Source organism: Nothoprocta perdicaria, unplaced genomic scaffold, assembly GCF_003342845.1.
Source record: "Nothoprocta perdicaria isolate Ctin4 unplaced genomic scaffold, notPer1 scaffold_347, whole genome shotgun sequence".
Lineage (NCBI taxonomy): Eukaryota > Metazoa > Chordata > Aves > Tinamiformes > Tinamidae > Nothoprocta > Nothoprocta perdicaria.
Genome location: NW_020455585.1, coordinates 581211 through 603351, shown reverse-complemented (window position 1 = coordinate 603351; position 22141 = coordinate 581211). Strand labels below are relative to the sequence as shown.

The 22141-nt window shown below is 40.1% G+C and overlaps 1 protein-coding gene across 2 annotated transcripts in view; it reads right to left on the bottom strand.

Moving 5' to 3' along the window:
• Nucleotides 1-22141, bottom strand: part of MAP4K3 (mitogen-activated protein kinase kinase kinase kinase 3) — a 66895-nt gene that overhangs the window by 6814 nt on the left and 37940 nt on the right. For both annotated transcript variants that reach the window (XM_026044028.1, XM_026044029.1), the window contains 14 exons: nt 21815-21873; nt 20586-20624; nt 20239-20295; nt 16764-16806; nt 15975-16137; nt 15036-15145; nt 13242-13283; nt 10942-11026; nt 9910-9989; nt 7973-8033; nt 7770-7887; nt 5028-5086; nt 2737-2840; nt 2079-2250 (listed from right to left, as the gene is read on the bottom strand). In XM_026044028.1, coding sequence (XP_025899813.1) covers nt 2079-2250; nt 2737-2840; nt 5028-5086; nt 7770-7887; nt 7973-8033; nt 9910-9989; nt 10942-11026; nt 13242-13283; nt 15036-15145; nt 15975-16137; nt 16764-16806; nt 20239-20295; nt 20586-20624; nt 21815-21873 — 1192 coding nt within the window. The remainder of the gene's footprint in view (nt 1-2078; nt 2251-2736; nt 2841-5027; nt 5087-7769; nt 7888-7972; nt 8034-9909; nt 9990-10941; nt 11027-13241; nt 13284-15035; nt 15146-15974; nt 16138-16763; nt 16807-20238; nt 20296-20585; nt 20625-21814; nt 21874-22141) is intronic.

The window sequence follows — 22141 nt, the reverse complement described above, 5'->3', positions numbered from 1 at the left end:
CTTTTTCTTTTTTCTGAGTTACAGCTGCAGCAATTTCCATCACAGAAAACAGAGGAATCTGATCCACTGGTGATCAGTGGACATGTCAACTCAAAAAGAGAAGTGTGATTGTGGTCTCTTTGTTAACATTAAAATTACACACAAAAAAAGCAACTCTTACTAATTTGGCATTGATGCCAGTGTTTCTGCAGGCATTATTTCACACAGAAAAGAGTGAAAGTCATTAAGTCAGTTAGAGATGAGGAATTAGGGCATGTTACCTAAAATATAAAAGCAGCTCTCGGTTAAGTAAYGACACCTGCAGTCCTGTTGAGAAGCAAAAAACTCTCTCAACAGGATGGCAGGAATGTTTTTCCTGAGATGGTCCCTCTATCTCGTATTTTCTGTGTGTGCTGCCTTGGAAGGCGCATGGTTGTGATCTTACTCATTTCTAATGCATGGCTTTAGCCAAACGTGGCTGTAGCCACAATAAAAAAACATCTAAGAGAAGGCCTGGAGTATTCCCATCTCTCTGGACACACTGGAATTGTTGTCTGAAGCTAACAAGAGGGAGAGGAACAGGAAAAAGSAAGTCTTTGCACTAAGTCTGGACCTGCTAATATACRTAARAAWTATTTTWTTTTTTTTAATGCCATTATCAAACATTTACAAACAAACACTCAAACGCAGGCAAAAAAAAATCCCCMATTATTTGAGGGAAGCTCCATGTGACCACGTGGTACACATTTTCCTCATTCAAAAACACAGAAATTTTGTTTGCTTGCTCTATTTCTATCCTGCCAGCAGGGGACAGGAAGAAACCAAATCAGCACCAAACAAATACAAGAAAATGACAGCACTGACACAACAAGAGGACATGTGAATGATTTAAGCAGCTAAAAATATTCAGGAAAGCACAATGCAGTATTAACTACATGAAAGAACATGGGAACCAGGAAGCTATTCCTGTTCTTGTATTTACACACTGATGCAGAGAATACTGAAAGAAGCATAACAACAGGACAATATAGTTCAAAGAGATTTTCTTCAGGGTACTCCTTTTATTGACTCAGGTAACCTTGTTACATAAATATATATATATATATATATATATAAGCTTGGCAGAACAATGCACTGCCTTTGAAGTAGTAAATGCATTAATTGGCCATCCACTGATCTTTTTTTTTTTTCAGCTATTCTTTGTCCTGTATCAAAATCTGACAAGTTTGTTTTAACAGCATGAAACCAGGCTCCTTTCTAGAGGAAACTGGGAGTTTTAGTGAGTTCCACAGAATCAGATCAGCAGGACCCATGCACATGTGTACGCCACTACAGAGCTACTTATAAATTTAGCATGGATCAACACTGGATTCCGTATTACTACTTTCTCCACACCTTACACAGAGATGAWAGCATATGCAGGAAATGCATTTACTGCATTTAAACCTGCAGCCTAGGGCTGGGCTCCACTCACTCCTGCTGCTAGCTTTCAATGGGCCCATGCAAATCTAGGAACATAATTCTTAGCACTCTTCCTTAGGACCATTTCTGCTGTGGTTGGTGTGGTGTCCTCCTCGCTCACACAGCACCCAGGCCAGCAGTGGACACAGGATTTAGCTCCTCTAGTTCTCTTCTCATGCCAAAAAGACCAGAAAACTAGAAATACTCTCGCTTTTTCCCGCCTCCTAAGCAGGAGGTTGATAACCGGTTGACACCGTTTTTAAACTTACTAGCTTAGTTGCAGCACAGCCAAACACCACCTAGAATGATTTTCAAAGGCTCACATTAAAATTGTGTCGAATAAACTGAAGTCATGCCAGATGCCAGGCTAAAGCACACCACAGCTCAGGGGATGGGAGGTTTGTACAACCCGATTTATGGAAATGCCAAGGAACTACAATTCTGTTCACTGGTAAAAGCTTAAAAGAAAAAAAAAAAAAAAAGTGAAGGTGCAACAGGTGCAACCAAATATTCCCTTTAAAATAAAAATTCATAATGATCACTTTAGGCTTAACGATACGACTGTTAGTTTTCCAGTGTTTCAGCTATAGTAAGAGAGCAAGGAACAGTTCTGAATGCAATCACAGTAGCTCACAAACCTGTTTCTGTAAACCATGAGGAGGTAGAATTTGGGTTGACAGTCTCAAACTTCACCACTTGGTTGAAGTCTCTCCCTCTACTGACACCAACACAAACTAAAGGGAATTCCTGCTCGGGGACCACTAGCATTTCAAACAACCTCAGCGGACAAGGTACAGGAAAATCGATGTGCTGGATTAAGAAACAAAAATAAATGTTAGAAGAGAAACAAGTTAAACGTTTAGTTTGAGTTGCTATCAGACATTTAAAACAACGTAGTGAGTTTTATCCAGGACATTTTGTAACTCTAAGTTTATTTCTTCAGCTGATAACTGATAGCTGTAGCTGGTAGATGTAGAATGTCCAAGCTGAAGATTATAGAGTCTTCATATCAATGTGGTTAAAACAGACAGGATGTGCCTTTAATCATGTGCTTTCCTTATGGCTGCCTATACGATACAGTATGTATGATACCCAGCACTGCTCTCTCTAGCTATAAAGTCTCTAAGCTATTGCTTCYCACGTTGACCAAGTAATTGCAGCTGCAGTTATTTAAATAGTTATTTTCAATGTCATTTAACAGAAGCCAAGAGAACACAAGAAATAACTAAGATAAATAACAAGATAAATATGAGTGAAAAACTAGCAGAGGAATATTTCTCCTCATTGTAAGATTACCTTGATGAGCATAAATTTCTGCATTGGTTCGACCCATTCTAACAAAACAATGCTAGACTGCAGTGCTCCACAAAGGTACTTGTGACCCGTGTAAGGATTCCTCACTGCCAAAAAAGAGAGAGGCAAAGTACATCAGTATGCTCAGCAAAYACAGCTTCCAGACCATTTTCCAACTAACAGTCCTTACAAATCTGGAAAATAAAACTGCACTCTGATCCTATATAAAAGGRGGCTGCTGAGAAGTTAACATCCTCACTATGGTGGCAGCAAGCTTGTTAGAAACAGGGGCTGTCTCTCCCTGGCRTATAAACTAGTAGCTAGTGCCAAATAAGCTGTAATAAAGTTTAGTATTGTTTTTTAAATTGGTACATGGCATTTAGTGCTCTAAATAGCTTACAAACTACATCTACTAAGTATCTCCCTCCACCATTTTAGCTTGCCTAAGCCATGTCCAACTTATCCCAAGAAGCTGTTAAAGAATGGCCTTTTCTATGAGACACTGACTCTTCTCCAGCAAGAGCTGAACGACCACTGTCATTTAGGAACTTCTCAGATGCCTTTCAGGCACTGCAGGTCCAAAATCCAAATACTCTGTATTTCTGGCAACCAGAAATACAGAAATATTTCATTCAGATCAGCAGGAAACCCAATTTTAAAGTCACCTCCTCATCRGCTGCCACTCAACTGCTCTTTTTCTGCTTACAAGCACAAACTGAAACACAGGAAGCTCCAGCTGAATTTGAAGAAAAAATACTTCTTGACTGAGAGGGTGACAGAGCCCTGGCACAGGCTGCCCAGAGAGGTTGTGGAGTCTCCTGCTCTGGAGATCTTCCAAACCCACCTGGATGTCACCCTTTGCCACATGCTGTGGGTAACCCGTGAAGGGGCAGTGGACTAGAAGACCTCCAGAGGTCCCTTCAAACCTAAACCCTTCTATGACAGTGCTGTTTAATCAGAGCTCAAGTGAAAAGTGGAAAAAGGCACTCAAGTTGCAAACGTGAGGGCTGAAAAGTCAAAAAGTGGCAGTCACTTTTCCAACTTAATTCTACAAAGTACCCAACAATGACMAAGTTTCACTCCTCAGGTACTACCAGCACATGCACAGTATAAAGATGACAACAAGTGTTACACCTTCCACAGATATCTCTGAAGATCTGATTTGAAAGCATATTAAAAAATAAGCACCTTTAGACATTAGTAAATTAGCAGACCAATTCAGGTAAAGATCCCCTACCACCATCATTGCAATATGTTTATGCTAYTCTCATCACAGGGAAATCCACTGGCAAGCCACCAGCATTTCAGACACGAAAATTTAGTTTTATGAATCTGTTTTCTCACTCAGCATCAAGCCTACAGCATAATGCAGGAAATAAGACTTGGTGCGACCCTTAGTAGGGCTGAAGGCAGCAGCAGAAATGATAACACATACAATTGTCAACACTAGTAAGTTGAAGAAACAAGACCTAAAGTTCTGGTCTTTTTCTGCCTCTTGTGGACACCTGAAATTATATGGATTTTGCAATGAACTTCCATGCCAGGAAGCCAGAGCTCCTCTCTGCTCTGCTCTCTCCCRCTCCCCAGCTAAATTCCATCCCTGCAAAGGCACGTGAGGCCAAAACACCTCCTTTCACCAGCCCATTAACATTCACAGCTTGACTAGATGCCTCAATTAAGCCAAGGTCTGGATGTGCACGGCACACCCTGAAGGATTTGCATCCCAGAAAAAAGTCAGGTTTTAGCAGGTGAGCTGGAAAAAAATAATAAAGTGGTAACTACAGATTGATCCTCACTCACTACTGAATCTCCTGCATAATGCAGTTCCTCACAAGAAACACTGATTATGGAATACCAGGTGAAATGCTTCCAGAGACAACAGCTTCCTTCCAGGAGAACATGCAATTACCTCTCCTGCTCTTTTGGTTTTTCTTTTTTAATTTCCTAAAACTATCCACCCCATCCCCTTTTTCAAACACATTTTTAGCACACTGCAGCTCTTACTCTTTGGCAGTTTGCAATATGAACACGCTATAAAGGCTTCAGAGACAACACTGCTCCCCCAATTAAAAGTACTCCTTGTTTTATTAGTCTCATATTAGTAATTTTAACCTGTGTGCTAGAAAGCCACTGCTGCTGCTTCAGGTCAATCCTTCAGGGAAAGGGAAAATTCAGGGAAACAGGGGAAAAACAAAGTCTTTTTTTTTTTTTGTTACCTCTAGAAATGGACTCAGAGATTTTAATACTACTATTTGAATTGCTTATTAGTGTTTATTCTGCAGATCTTTACTTACCAACACAACATTTCTGACACCACTTAGTGTCAGGAATTTTTGTAGACACTGCAAACTTCCTACAAGATAGAAATACAGGATTATCCATCAGYTGAAACAACCAAACAAAACTGCTTTTCAGGAAGTTTTTGACRGGGAAAAAAATTATTTCCTCCCTCCCCTTGAAAAGTCAAAAATATAAATGATCTGTATCTTTCTTGTCCTAAAAATGATGACCAAGCCTAGCACAGGCATGCGATCCCTTTTCATCAGTGAGATGCTGCTACATTATGCTGAATGAACGGAGAGAAAAGACAGCTTTCAAGGATCATTTCCCACTATCTGTCATTACAGGCACTTATCACACGTGCCTGGATAGTCTACCCATACTCTCGTGATCCCTCTTTTTAATACTGTAACTTGCTGCATCTTCTCCTTTCACATTCTGTGCAGATAAAAGAAAGGCCGTTCTTGCTCTGAGAACATCACAGCTCTAGACATGAGACCCAGGGGTGATGATGCCATGCAGGGCCACAGTCTTCCAAAACTAACAGTATGGGCATTGAAACTCTTTTTTTTCCAGGTAGTACGAGTTAAGAAAAAGTGTAATGGAAGACAGAAAGCAGCTTTGCAACGTCTTTTCTTATGTGCAAGGAACACTCCCTGAGAAATCCCAAAAATAACTGCTTTAAAAATTGGCCAACAGGTCAAGGGAAGATGGTGCAAGTTGCCAGAACTGGGAATCAATGCTTCTCTGCAGGGTAAAAGACTACAGACAATACGGAGCGGCCTTGACAGACAAAAATAACATTTTGGGTGGATACTGTGGGAAAGAGGAGCGACAGAGACAGGCATCACAGCCAAAGTTATGAACCGGGAATGTATTTGCATAGAAGCAAAGTTATTCATAACCGACTGATAAAGCAACAGGAATAAACAGTTCGAAAAATGAGTCCTGGCCACAGCATTCGGCCTCAAAGAAGTCACAAAAGGCGTGAAAGGAACTGCTCAAGGACGCTTGAGGGAAAGAAGACGAACAAATTTACCCCAGAACTATTCTCTGCTGTTAAATGTTTGTCTACCAAGTATCATAAATTCAGCTTCAGGCATTTTGCAGATGAACATGCTGCACCCCACATCATTACACTGAGACCTATTTTGCTTTACATTTCTCTCTGCAGACACTTCTATTTACCTACGTTCTTCAGGCTGTACTTTGGTGTCCAGGACCCTGCCACAGAACGTGCTTTATGCACTGGCAGGAAAGAAGTTATTCCATGATCTTCAATTCGTGCTACTGGCGGGCTGTCTGGCTAGTGTCGCTCTGATGCCTCCCAGAGAAAGCCAGCAAACTGGAACAGGGAATCTCTAACTGGGAATGCATTTTGCCTTGGAGTGACTTGCACATTCAGGCTGAGCTGCATTTTTATGGGGACGTGACAGAACTGGACAGGAAATTTCCTGAGCCCTCTGGAACACAGCTGAGGCAGCAGGGCAGGCTGAATGCAGTCGGAGTCTTTTCCTCACCTGGCCCTTGTGATAATTATCGTCATCAGCCCGCTGATGACATGGCCCTCAAGCCAAAGTCACTTCGCCTGGTCGAGTTTGGAGGGGACATGAACAGCAAGGTTGTGCAAGCACACAGAACACAATAACACAAAGCACAAAGTGCTGCTTTCTTGGATGGTTAGAGTTTACCTTCTAGGGAATACACAATTTGGGGCAAGTGTTACACCATTAAGTTTGCAGAGGCCTGAAGAGAAGCCTTTCCTGAATCTGATAATTAAACACCAGCGTGTTGTTAACAGCACTACAGGCAGCGAGAGTCAGGTTTGCTATGATCCAACTTCCTAAGGGAAAAGCCTGTCATACAAAAGGCTACTACGATTTACAGTGCTTCTTAGGAATCAAAAGTTTCTCTGCACACTAGGTTCATGCTACTCCTTCCTCAGCTTAGACACAAGTGGGTTCCCCAGGCTTGTGTGGTAGCCAGCATCACCCTCAAACTCTGCGAGTGTGTGTGCTCCTTGCTAGGGCATAAAGTTTGGTGGGACTGCACGCGTGTTACAGTCTGCTGTAGGCATAGAAGGATACTGCGTGTAGTCCATTACAACTGCTCTCAGTGCTGTTTTAGTCAAGTCTACCTTTTTCCCTATGCCTGAGAGAAAGGATTTGCCAAAGCTTAGCACTGAATTTGTGTTCCAGTTCTACTAATTTCCTAACTTTCCAACTGACTCATCAACTTGATCCCTCTGCCATGAGGGCAGTCTCGCTCATCTTGGCCCTTTTGGAGAAAACCAGTTTTGCCTCTCCAAAACACCCATCATTTCCTCAACGATTACTGGCATTCAGATGGATATCCTCTACCTTTCCCCCTCTGCTATGTTAGAATGGAAAAACAGAAGCCCAGTGCCCAGAGCTCAAGCAAGCTAATTAATGTTAGATTACTATTTCTACCTACTTGATATGTCACAAGCACAACATTGATCCCAGGTTTTGATTCATAATAGATACGAGTAGGACTTGCTATACTAGACATTACCTGACAAGAAGACTGAAATAAACGGAAAACCAGCTCTCTAGTAAAAGTATATTCACATCTCCATTCAGGTAAATTTAGGTGCATACTTTCTCATTTATGCCTGTATGAATTATTCATGGTAATCTCTTCAATTTAGCTCCAAATTATTTGAGATTCCTAAAGTTTCACGAGCAAATGAATTCTTGGAATCAAGTTGATCTATGTGATTAATGCATATTTACCTGGGAAGTATTCTGTCAGGGAGTTTGTGTGCTGGAATAGCAACAGGTAACTTTTGCATTTGCCTTGCATAATCAAAGAGTCCTGGTAAATTATGGGAATAAAGCTGAGAAGCTTTACCTGGAATTTAGAAAACAAAACCACAACTGAAATACAAACAAAATGCATGCTGGCACTACGGATCAAAGATAGCAGAGTAACTCACCAGATATGGATAACAAACAATTATTCATGACATACAACCATGTACACCGTCGAGGAAATAGCTGATAAAGGAAAAAAAAAATTTATATATGTGTATATACATAAAATGCGATTACATTAAGTTGATGAATTAATATCTGCACAGACGGTGGGACAAAACTAATAATGACTTGCCTTTTTTAAGCAGAAATTAGCTTAAGTCACATAATATTTACTTGGATTTCAGAGTTAATTCAGAGTAAAACCTTAGGCACACAAGCTATGTTTTACATACACATTAACATTTAGACAAGAGAACATTTCATATCCATGTGTTCAATGTACTATAATTAGTCCACAATGCGTCAAGCCAAAGATCAAGCCAACCTTTTCGCCAAAAGCTTTTACAACAACCAACCTCTCTTCTTCACAGGAGAGATGCTAAACAACAAACCTCAGCAGATAAAGCATCTTCCGGCAGCTACAGCCACTTACAAGACTACTGTAACCCAACTCGCTTGAAGTGACTAAAATTGGCCCTTTAAAGAATCATAGAATCCTTAAGGGTGGAAGGGACCTCTAGAGATCATCCAGTCCAAACCCTCTACACACACCGGGTCACCTAGAACATGTGGCACAGGCTGTGTCCAAGCAGGTTTTAAAGACTTCCACAGAAGGAGACTCCACAACTTCTCTGGGCAGCTTGTTCCAGGGCTCTGTCACCCTCACTGTCAAAAAATGTTTCCTTAAGTTCCTGCAGAACTTTTGGTGCTTCAGTCTGCGGCCGTTTCCTCTAGTTCTATCAGTGGCCACCACTGAAAGAGGCCACCCCATCCTCCTCACTCCCTCCCCTGAGGTGTTCATAGACACTGATCAGATYTCCGCTCAGCCTTCTCTTCTCCAGGCTGAACAGGCCCAGCTCTCTCAGCCTTTCCTCATAGGGCAGATGTTCCAGGCCCCTGATCATCCTCATGAAGAACCTCCCATACGATTTCACATCACACTTAAGTAGCGATCAAGGAAGGCAGCCAGTGATCGAGGCAGAGCTGTCATTTGTTAAATCCTATAGTTATGAGAAACAAGGGTYTGAATATGGTAGTATATCCTTTGTGGGGCAGGGGGAGGTACCTCAGCAGAGAGGCAACAGTGTGGATTACATGGACCTCAATGCAAGCGAGCTAGGCTGCCTGCCCAACACCACAGACGGATCTACGATGTCTGGACCTTGAAGATGAACCAACCCCACTGCCTTCAGCTTACAGTGCCAAGGCTGTCCTTGAAAATTCCTCCATCCTGATGGCAGATACAYAGCTCCCTAAGTTAGGGAGAAGGCAGGAAAGAAAAACGTTTCTTAGAGATTAAGAGAAGAGACTATACAGAAAATCCTGCAATTAGTCCCTCCCTACTTTTCCACCCCCAAACTATCATTCATGAGATTCTTTAACGACAGAATTTTAATTGGGATTCAGTAAGTTCAATCTCATCACCGAAGATATTTTTAAGGCCACAAGAATCAAATCTAGCAAATAAAGGATCTTCCTACTTTATAGCTCTAACACATTTGCTGTAAATATTCTATCTCGCAACACAGCTTTAAAGAAAATGGGAATCTTCAAACAAAATATGTCAAGGAAATTCCATACTATTTAAAAAATATTTAACTGCTGCAAAATATTTAACTGCTGGATGCACTGCGATGAATTTCAACACATCGATATCTGCAGACCTCCTAATTAACCAYGGCTCAACCTACAAAAAACTTAAACCTTGCACACAATTGAGAGGTATCCTTTATATAAACATTTAAGGTGTATGCAGGGGGGTTGGACTAGATGACCTCTGAGATCCCTTCCAACCTTAAGCATTCTATGATTCCACCTGGTGGCTATGTAGCTGCAGCAAAGAGTTTGTTGTTGTTTTCTTAAAATCATTATCCAAAACTTCACAACAGAAGCATACCTGCTCCATTGATGTTTCATGAAGTTCATTGAGGTTCAGTGTGTAAATACCTTCCTCTGCTCCAAATATCAAGTACTGATCTGTAAACAAACAAATCCAGAAATCCTGATTTAATAGAAGTGTTATAAGTGCATGCAATTTCTGAACCTAACAGGGAGAGGGGAAGAGAGACTGACTCAAAAGAGTTAAACATTGGAGTTAACCAGCCTATAATAGTCATTGTGCTTTAATTAATTTTGTCCAGGAAGCTTAAAACTTGTGGATTGAGCCATTGTAATACCTGAGGAAAAACCAGTCTCATTTTTGCAGCTAACTTTTCAAACAAAAACAGCAGTGATACAATTGTGAACGGGAATTCAGGTGAAAAATTTCCACTTATGTCGATGAAACAATTTAAACGTTTTCCTATATTGTCTGACAGATTCCACGTTGTTTCCTGGAGTACTTCAATAGTAACAGTGAGGGCAATACTTTCATGACACCTCACTTACAGAACATCGTTCCCTTCTTCTTTCTTGCAGTTGCAATGAAAATTAATACTTCCATTTGTATTTGCACATGCAAATGGGACAGAACTAATTTCAGTTGCTAAAAAACTTAAGGTTTTTTTGCTTATTTGCTCAATAGCATCTAGCTATACAGTCACTAAGCAAAAGGTGAAATTGCAGGCATTATGCACGTATTCTCCAGACTATTGGTAAAGCACCGAAATGTAAGTGAATATGAAAGGAGATCCAGCAGCCTGGATCAAAATCAATGAGTATTGGTATGTTTGACTACAATGTTGAATTTTGAATATCAAACAAATSTGTCCTTATCTTTATTCCATATGCAGTTTCTTTTTAAGCAAAGCTGAAAACTGCACAGCTCATATCTTAACATAACTAGGAAATCCACTGAACTTCAAACAGCATGATGAAGAAAGACCTTCTACCTATAAAAATGAATCTATTTTGAAAGCAACTATCTTCCTTATTTAATCATTCTTGAAAACTTCAGGAGAGGATAAAATAGATAAAGTATATATAATACCTCTTGTATCTGGATTTATCCATGATGTTGCACAATGAATTTTCAGGGGACAGCCATTGAAAACCTTTGAGAAGCAAGCACCCATCTGTAAAAGTAAAAACAGGAGTTTCTAAAAGCAATGAAAAAATTACACTGGAAAAATTAGATTGTGAGATTCTAATAGGATTGGTTTTGACTTAAAGTAGTAAAAACAAACAAAAAAGATCACACAGTCAAGAGTATAGCTTCAGATCATGCAGAAATAATCTTATCCAAACTTATATCCAATCTTATATGCTATCAAATGGGATTTTTTTTTAAACAGTTTTCTTTCTCTGTACAACCTGAGTAAATATGCCAGAATTGGTCTTTTGGGGAAGCTCCTACATTAAGACCCTAAGCATGGATTACCGCAAACACGACAAAACTGAGGAAGGATCCTGTGTATTGTAATTTTAAAACACAAGCAGTACCATCAGTGACCTTTTATTTCTGCCATATTTAACAGAACAGTCTTAATGTCACTACTATTTGCTTTCTTTTATTTGCACTACCGAGTGTCTCCTAAAATAAACCTCTGACAGATCTGGCAGAAAAGAACTTCAGCAATAATCCTTTAAAATAAAAAGTTGCAGAATTTAGACCTTTCCTTGYGCCTCAGGCAGCTGCCTGTCATCAGCATCACGAAGCCTGCGAGTTGGTTGACGTTTGCTTCAATGAGGGAAGAATCAGCCCCGTTATGGTTAATTGGCCAAAAGTGAGAAGAGACCCTACCGCAAAGGGGAAAGATTTCAGTCCTGCAAGGATTGTCACAGAAGTCTCAGGACGGAGCCAGGGAGCTCACTGCTTCCTAAGCAGAGAGAGGATCCTTTTGCAGATGCCAGAACAGACATAAGGGCGAAGATATAGATGGCAAGGCAGAAAAACAAGAAGATGCTGATACAACAGAGACAGATCTCAGCTTCCTGAGAGCCTCAGTATGATAAAGTTCCTCAGCAGCAAGGAGTAAAGAGAAGGATCAAGAAAAACAATGAAGGTTTCTTTTTTTCCTCCTGCTGTTAGTAAGTCTCCTCCCAAGGAGGCAGGACATTGAGAGGCACTCTGCCCTGCTCTCAGGGCACTGATGTCCTGAAGGAAGGGAAAATATTTCTGCTGCTCCTTGAACTTGCCCAAGTCTTCCCAGTCTTTTCCAAGCACTGGAGAAAGAGSCTGCAGACTGTGGGGAACCAGTGCTTGTGACAGAGACTTAGTTGAGCTCTACAATAAGTTTGACATGAAAGGAGGACAGGATGGAAATCAGAAGAGAACAACCATTTCCTCTGGCCTTTTTCAGTCCAGTACTCTCTGCGAAGCCCACAGAGCCAAAATGCTGCTGCAACTCTCGTTGCTAAAGTTCCAGCTGCTTTTGGACTATTCTGTTTCCTCATTCCAGCTATTGAGCTGATCTCATCTTCCCTTCTCCATGACTATTCAGTTCTTCTCAGTGCTAGCTATACTTCCAGATTTTTGGCATACATTCATTCAGCTACGCACACCTGTTTAGTCAGYGTTTAGTCAGTAAAACAGGATTGACCTCAAGAAATGAGGGTAAATGTATCAAGAAATGAGAGCTCTGGAATAACCCTTTGTGTTGGAGTCTTTAGCATAAACTGCAAGGAATGCAAGCAGGACATCTGCGCTGACCCACTCTGCTTCTCCAAAACAAGCAGGAAGTAGAAACAGCATCATCTGCACTTAAACGTTACTGTAGTAATTTTATTTTGGTATTCAAAATGGTGAAAAAATGATGAGAAAAACGATGAGAGGAATAAATGGCTAAGAAAAGGGAGAGCCTGACTCTTTTGACAGCAGTGTTGGCTGAACTCACCGTGATGTGTCCACACCGACACTGCAGTAAAATTCCAGCTTATTTTACATTAAGAAGTTGCACATAGATGTCCATAATAGTTATCTCAGTCCTAAGGCACTTAAGAATCCCATATTCAGAGGTTTCTCAACCTAGACTTGAACTCCATAAACTCAGCATTCCTGAGGTATATTTGCAATTCTTGAGGTATAAGATCCCCAGATCCTACAGAGAAAGACTGACTAGTAAGTACTAAGTATTTTATAAAGAGAACAAAATCTCCCAAATATTATTACAGAAAACATAAAAAAGTGTAGCTCATGAATTAGTGTAGCTGTTACTGAACACTTGTAAGAGATACTGGCTTTTATAGATTCCTTCTTTTAAGCAAACAAGACATTCAAAAATGTCCTTTCTTTAGTAGGAAGACATGTTCTAGCTGCAAAATACCTTTTTATGAGTCAGCAATACTCACATGTACTTTAGGCGTGGGAGGAAGGCCATTACTAATTGGTTTCTAGAAAATAAAAATAAACAGAATGCTTATACAGGCATGTGCACGTATTCTCCCCCTACCTGCCTAACTAGGATGCAAAATGAAAAAAAAAAAACATACACACATTTTTCTTATATTCCTGTTGAAAGAAACTGGTAAACAAACAACTATAATTATACCAACAGAAAAGAAAAAGCCAGTACTTTTCTTTTTTGCGTAACAAGTGTTTACAAAACTACAAAACGGGCTGCAACCCCACTTTGAGCACAAGGCAAGGCTGGAAAACTTCCTTCCAACCCCCACTTCCAYAACTGCATAGGAGTTTGTTGACCAGCCCTCACCAGTATTGCCACAGCACAAACTGCTCGTATCATTTTCTCCAGTTAAGGCCTCTAGTAAGATTCCTGATATCCCCAGATGAATTTCTGCATCATCTGTTCCTCATTTTTGCATTAAGAAAATGCATGAAAGCCATCAGAATATATGCAGCAATACAAAGTTAAAGCAATATTGCAGCTGTTCAGTATTCCAAGTAATGACCGTAACTCTGTCATTCAGTACTGAGCTCGGTATCGGTAGGATAATAATAAAATAAATAAAAAGAACATAATTTTCTCTGAGTCAAAAAACACAACTGATGAAATACTTGTTATTACTAGCACACAGAAAATCTCAAATGTGCAATTTCAAAGGCCAAGTTCAAAGTAGTTCAGGAAACCATACTTTCTAACAGATCGCCTGTGTTACTGGCATTTGCTTAACACAAAATAAAACCAAAACGTGTTTTTGCCCTATTTCCTCTTCACTTCCTTCATAGCACTACTAGCACCATCCTTAAAAGGAGACACTGATGGATGCAGTTCCAGGTTATGTTTAAACCGAGCGAAACATGGGATTCCTCCTCTCTTCTGTCCCATGTCCCCACTTCCAGCTCTGTGTCACAGTAGCAGCAGGGTGACCACTCTGAAAGTCACTTCCTGCTTTGATGGMGAAAGTCCCTTGGGGGAGAAGAAAGTTGTCACATCGCACGATCTCTCGGTCCAACGCAGGGCGGCTGCAGGAACGCGGGCTCAAGGGAAGCAAGAACGTTCCCTTTTCTCAGTCCCACAGCTGGATCACGTTGCATCCGATGAAAAACTCCACTTGCTGCCCAAATGCAACTTCATTTGAGCATGCAGAGCTCAAATCTGACACCATATCCAAACTAATAAATCTGAAGACCCAGAGCTACAGAGGCCTGTAGGCAACAAGCTCTTATCTAACCCACATCCAACTTCTTAATCTTTTTTTTTTTTTTTTCCTCCCCCTCTAGACTCCGAGATGCTTGTATGTCTGTATCTGGGATATAGTAGGGACTCATCCAGGAACAGCCCTAATCCAGATCCTTTCCCTGGGCTGGTGAAATCCTTCAGGAAGCCATCAGGTGGCAGCATATTCCTTAATCTCCTTGTTTGCTTATACAGCTTCTGCTCGGTAAAATATCTCTCTCTCACATCCTCTCTTTCATTACTTCACACACAAATATGGGAATATAAACAGTAAATCTTCTACATTCACGATTAAGTTACAGTTTCTAATAAGAAATAAAGTCAGAGGATTCAAACGTCAGCTTGAGAGCATATCATGAACTAGACAATCTAGTTAAAACGTGCTTTGACTCAAAATGAAATGCCRCTCAGGGTCATTTCTAGAGACTTTGCTTGCTTTTCTCCATTTGCACACTGAAAGCAGTAGAGACATTGTTAAACAATACCTAAATGCTTAAATACCTACCAGTATTTCCTTCTTTTCTTTCTTTGAAAAATGCATGTCTCTAGCTTCAATCTGTTGATGTGGCGATCCCTCTCTTTCACCATTTAACTGSACAGAAGTGACTCCATTACCTCAAAGAAAAAAAGACATTTCAGAGATATGTTCCTTTCTTCTGCCTACAAACTGAGCAGTAGCGTAGTCTACAGGCAATTCTGAAGGGTCAAAATAAAGTCATTGCCATTGATGCTAGAACAATGTATTTAATACCTCTAATTCAAGAAAAATTTGCATAGYTAACAATTCGATTGTCAATTCACTATATGTGGCACTGAGGCATTTATTAGTGCTAGTTGCTTAAGTGTATTACATACTTCAAGGTAACAAATCCACTGCGGTGGTAAAGGCATAGTAATGAAATATTAGTAAGTTACCAATGAAAAGTCAGATGCTAAAATTGCTTAGAACAAAACCAGTCTAGTAGAGCACTCAAAACATCAGAGACCTTAACCCAAGCACCAAAGAAACAGCTCAAATAAACAGTAAATAAGCACATTAGCTGCCATACCACCCTGCCCAGTTCATTATATACAGAAGGGAACTCAAAGCCCAACTCTGTTCTTCACAGAACCCAAGTGACAACAGCAGGGCAGGACCTGGAGCTAACAAACAGGAAAACTCATTTTATTCCCTGTAGCAATCTTGATCCGTTACATTACAGGCCTGTTGTTTAATGTTGCCACTGACATGAGCAGAATCCTGTTTCTGGCTTCACTGAAAGAGAAATTCCCCCTGTGTGGAGCTGAAGCATGAGCTCCTCAGGCAACTGTGCTGTCATGCACTTTCTGCTACTTGCCCACTACAGAAAAATTACCACAGCCTCTTTGAATGTGTGATGCAGAAATAAACCACACTTCATTATTTAAGAAATATCTTTAGACTTCTTGGTTTCACTCTTATTACCTAAGACATGAGATTTCTGTGGAGGTAACCGAGGTGGCGGTGGCCTGGGCGGAACCTGAGATGCAGATTTTGCTGGACTCTCTGATGACGGGCATCTTTTGATTGTCCCTTCATTATCATTTTCAGAAGAATGAGTTTCTTGGGGAATAAAGATGGATTTAGGCTAAAAAAAAATAAATAAATACTGTGTATATTGACACGTCACAGTTCATGACCATGGATAACCAAATCAGAGATATAAGTAGGAACTCAGGAACGTTCAATGGTATGGCCAGAATTTTAAGGAGAAAATCCCAGATGGGATCATCTGGATCATCAATTTTAAGGAGAAAATCCCAGATGGGAGTATTCATCACAAGGGACAAAATGGTTTAGACAGTGGCTGTACCAACGCTGCTTGTAAGAATCTTTCTCATTTATACAAAATTTATGAATTCAGGAAGGAAAATAATCAAACCTTCGGTTTTTGCCTAGGGAAGTTAATAGMCAACTGACATCGCAACAACAAATAATTAGCATTTCCTCCCCTTCTTAATTTTCCTCTTAAAAAGATAATTTAAGTTCAAGAAGATTCAATTATTCTTGCATACTACTCAAGAGGTAGTACATAAAACCTAATGTGATCGAAGCACACATTCAAAAATCATATTCTTCCACCAGAAATTAGCAAACAGTTGCTGAATTTGTTAGTCTTACTCTTAAATTACTTCTGCAGTACTACATTTTGAACTACCCAATTCTGCTCCCGTCAAAGGAAAAGGAATTTGTGAAAGCCCTCTCCCAACCTACCTTTGGTGGCAAAGGAGGTGGCACTTTAGGTTTCATAGTAGCACTATAAAGAAAAGAAACGAAACAGGCTGTTACCCAGGCTCTCTTTCTGACTCTCATACTGCAGCGTTTGAGAGAACTCAGAATTTTATCAATCTAAGCAAACACTATTAATGTGTCAAGAGCATTTTTACATCCAAATAACTGCATAATCGATCCTGTTTCAAAGTACTGTTTTCTTACTGTCATGCACAGCGCAGATAGCAGAAGGCAGAACTCCAGTACCAGATCCTGCTCTGCAGGGCAGGAGAGCCTTGAGTTGACTCACTAAAGACACACATACTCGTGCAGAAATTCCTTTGGAAACGCATTCCTTGAAAAAGTCACCACTGACTTTTAGATAACTTCCTGCATGGAAGTGAAACCCCCTACCACATGCAGCTAGTCTGCTCTCTGCTTTTATTTTTCTCTCTCTTTTTTTTCAGGAGTTGCCCTTTTTCACAGGGCTCTGCTAAACAAGATAACTCTTGAACATGAGAGCATTTCTGGAGCTTCTGGAGCACAAGGGGTCTGCATAAGAGAAAAAAAAGCCAAGACTTGAGGGTCCTTCTTCGTCTGTCACCTAAGTGTTTTACAAGAACATGCTGCTTTTCTTATTCCTAAATTCCTAATGTTTCCACAGAGTCTTGTGCTGTCCCATTTCCTAATCTTTTTGGACTAGAAAACTATTTCCATTAAAGAAATCAGGAATGCAGCTGTGAAAACTTGGCATTCTTGCACAAGATTTTGTTATTTTTAAATTAGGCTCCTCCAAGGCTTTAGGAAAATATCCAAGCAGCGAGATGTTTGCTTGTTTACAGATCAACTACTTGTCTGGTTGGCTTCAATCTTTTCAGTTTCTGTCATGGCTTTTTGGGTTTTTTTTTGAGAAGCTGGAAGGGGAGGTAGGAGAATGGGTTCCCCTGTGACGCGTGTTTCAACTACAAAGACAGCAAAAGTTATGCACAATGGGGCAAGTCCTCACGTGTCCAAGATCTGCTTTTATCTTGCTCCGCATCCTTTCTTCCGTCTCATAAAGTTGTTGGGCAGTCAGACGTTAAGAAAAACATCAAGAACTTGTGAAAAGGAGTGACCATCCAGGTGACAACGGTAAAGCTTCTATAAAATTTATTGCTGTTGATGATGTAGAGTGGTGACACCAATTTTATATTTCACGGCTTTCATATCCTGCACATTCAAGTGACAGCTTTGCTAAACATTGAAAGAAGTAACAAAACAATCAAAATGTTGAGAAGATGGAAAATACCTTGTATTAGTTCCCTGATGTCTGTGGATCCTCTGCTATGAATCACTCAGCTTTAGAGCCATAGAATCATAGAATTGTTAGGGTTGGAAAAGACCTTCAAGACCATCAAGTTTAACCACACAGCAGTGTCAATTTGGACTGGCAAGGGTCCAGCTGCTTCATCTGTCTGTGTTCTGGATCCAAGTGAAGAAGTGACCAATGTCACATGCTCTTCAATGGCAGCTCCATCAAGAAAAAGCTCTGAATCTTCATTTGAGAAGGTGAGCTCATTTGAGCTGATGGCCAAGAGCATGTCCCACATACTGTAGGGCTCAAGCTGACAGCAAGGGAACAATCATGGATGTAGAAACTGATTCACAGCTGAGAAATTACAGGCCCTCTCTGTAGGGCAAGAGTCCTTGGGATGAAACATGAAAAGAAACAATAAAGCCCAGGACATTCTTGGTACAGCACCTGTTGGACACCCAAGGACAATTCCTTAGGGACAGACAAATTGCAATCTCCTAGAAGCTATTATTCAGTCTGAAAAAGAAAATCCTCAGGAACACGACAGCAACAGAAAAGCCTGAAGACGCCAATGCTGTAGGAAGGTTCTAATGGAGCTTATATGAGAAACAAGGACCTCAAAGCAAAGCAGTCAGTGCAAGCACTTTGAGAGCTCCAAATCCTGGAACGTGACTGAAAATAGATTATCCTGGCTGCAACAGAGCAGTAAGAGGAGAAAGCAACATTTAGCAAAAACGAAGCAGGACCCACACAGCTGTACACACAAAACAGCTAGATTTTAACACAAATGCAAGAGGAACCAAGCTGAGCTGACCTGCAGCAGTACCGATATCCAGAGCATCTTTGCCATCAGAGATGGAGTGGGTGGTAGGGAGCTCTGGGGGAYTGTGATATCCTGCTTTACCAGAAGCCTGGGTTACCATCACTAGCACCAAAATCTATACAGCTCCGAGCAAAGCAGGTTCTCAGCTTGGTCCATGTGCTGAGAACACACCAAGGAGTAACATTATCATGATTTTCTCTTCACGGGAGATACCGTGGAGTTTTGTTTTATTGATGAATTGTGCACCTGAGCACATCTTTAAGCAATTGCTTAATAAGAAAACACGAAGAATTTCTTAAGAAATGAGCTAGGGAAAAAAGCCTGCTAAATATGGCTAAAAATTCTTTTTCTGCTGTAAGAATGAAKTGTGTCGAATGGCAGCCTTCCTTGACTCTGAGGAGGTGATCATCAAGAAATGCAAACTTCAAGTGCTGACACCTATCCAAACTCAGGCCCCTTAAATACCAGCAGCCTTACCCTCCTCTTGAAGAATACTGTCCTTCCTGCTCAGTGCACAGTAATAAAAACCACCGCCTTCACTGCAGGAGAACAGTAGTAAAATAAGGCAATAAAAATTTTCACAGAGATATTTAGTTCTCTGTAGAAAAGTAAACAAYCCAGCAATAGATAATGCCCTGTTTACAAGTTCCTGCTATGAAGCAACAGCTTTCAAAATTATTCATTAACAGGAAAGAAAAACAAGAATCTTGTTTCAAAACCATCTTTCTTTTCTACACTGAATTTACTGAGGAATGTTGAATTCCACATGGTCATTGTGGGATTCATTAAAGATGTTTCAACTCTCACTCACTATTTAAAAAAAGTGAAAGAATGATAYTTATTCCAGTGGAATTAAGAATGAACATAATCACTTTAAGACAYGTTTATCGACATGGTCTTGGCATCACATAAGCTTGTGATAAAAGAATGCAAGTTAACATTGTCTCAACCATCCACCTGAATGCAGACAAACTATTGAGAATATTTTACATATATTTTTTAACAGATTTCTGAATATATAGACATTAGGTCTAAAAAGGACAACAGAACTAGACTTAGCTGTTTTACTGGCATAATATACCGATGCCAAGATTTTGTTCAATAAAAGACAATAGGACACTGTAATATAAGCTGTATTAAGTGATGAATAAGATTTTTCCTACCCTAACTRATCACAAATTTACCATAAAAATAAGCAAAATTCAGATAACAAACCACTTTAAAAATATATCTTTAAAATGGTTTAAGAAAAAGAATCCTGAACTGTTAGGGTGAAGACACTTCAATCCCAGATTTTACTTTATTTTTTTTTATCTGTTCAAGAATCAGATTATTTATTTTTACATGAAAAAAGGACTTACTGTTTAGCATCATCGTCTGCATCATCCTCATCATCTTCTAAATGTGCCACATGTCCCCTAAGGAAATGAACAAGGTACTATGGCTGAGTCCATTTTACTAAAAGGCCCTTGGCGACTGCAAAAACAYGTGAGCTCAAGGGCTACTACCTCTTTTATGAAAGAGTTTTACTGYCTGTTAGATCTGTATCATTATTATAATTATTAAAAGCACAGCTGCAATCCAGACAACTAAGCCCCTCCCCAATCTTCTCACCATGTAGAGGAACAAACAAGAGCTTGCTRTGACCCACATAAGAAATCAACACACAAATGACTGCAACACAAGAGGAAAAAAAGGGCAGAATTACCGCTGATGTAGCTCTTCTTCAACCGATTTTAAGAGACTCCTTCAGCATAAAAACAAAACAAAACCAAGAGTTAATCACTGCACACAAACTTAATTATCAAAAGCCAGGGCAAATGCTTCTGTGAGTAAATAATCCAAAGYATTTTAGTCAGCTTTCAAGAACATATATCGACTACCTAAATATGARTGAGCACAGGGGCATTTTTCATTTGCACACTTTAAGCTGCATTTGCTAATGTGCTGTCATTGAGTGAAGTAGACCTTGCTCCTTGCATTGTAAAGTAAGGACTGATTTAACTTGATTCAATTTAGAACAAAGCCACAATATCCAGAATTATCACCATCAAAAAAAGTCAAACTGACGAGAGGAATTAATTATTATTGGAATAAATTCCTTCTTCYCTAGTTAATTTTTGTAACATTAACTTCTTTTTTGAGTCCTTCCCTGAAAATATATTTCAACACGACATGACAATGAGAATAGTCTGAGCAGAGAAGAAGAGAAGGTATAACACAGGAACTGGAATCATCAGGATAATGGTCCAAAGGTATCTGTGTTTCATACTTCCCCCAAAATAAGTTGCCTACAAATAGTACATTCTACGATGAAGTTTTCTCCATTTTTTGCAAATAAGCAATTCACAATTAGGCACTCTGGTTTCAATGAGTCTAGTTAGAAATTAAMTTGAGAAGGTGAATGGAAAAGACTAACGACATGAAAAACTATTTTATATGATTAACAGGACAAATTATTAGGACAAAATGGTGAGRCCTATAAACACGAGGTTGAAGGACTTCTGACAACACATATTTTATTTTTAAAGGCCTTACAAGCGAACATTCCTGTTGTCCTACAAYGTTACAAGGGTGCGTAACACCATTTCAAGTGGCAGCACTTGTAGTTTCTAGATGGGATGAGGCTGTGCTTTGTGGGACCTACCACAATGAACATTTTGTCTGTAAGCTGACCAAGACAAAGGCTCTGCTAGAGAGAAAGCTCATGGCAACATGAAGGCAATATAATCAACACAGCCTCAAATACTGAAAGGTTTTGTAACTGCATTGTTGGCTTTGCTACCACAGCAGAAACAAAGAGTGATTTTGGAGTTGTAACTGATGCAAACAAGCTCAACACATCGGTCTCTGTTAACACGCTTAACACATACTCGTGATTTTATATTAAAACAGATGAGAYTGAATTAAAGGCAGAAAATACCGTTGCTTACTCACTTATTTGCACCCAAGAAGTAGCCACCCTGAGGACCATGACCATATTCTAGCTGCAGATCCTACAAATGCAAAAGAACAAATCTTTATGGTGAGCATCCAACATGGATCCTGYGCCCTGCCATCCCCATCCCCTCTGCCACACCAGAGAGGCAGAATCCTTTTGTTCCCCTGCCCTTCTTTGCTCCTAGTGCTGCTCTTGTGCCCGCTGCACCCAGAAACGTCCTCACAACCAGCCTGCTGCACCTCTACATCTTCCTGAAATTGTGTCCCTTTCCTGGGCACAGAAATTCATTTGCTCAAAAAAAAAAAAAAAAAAAAAAAAAAAAA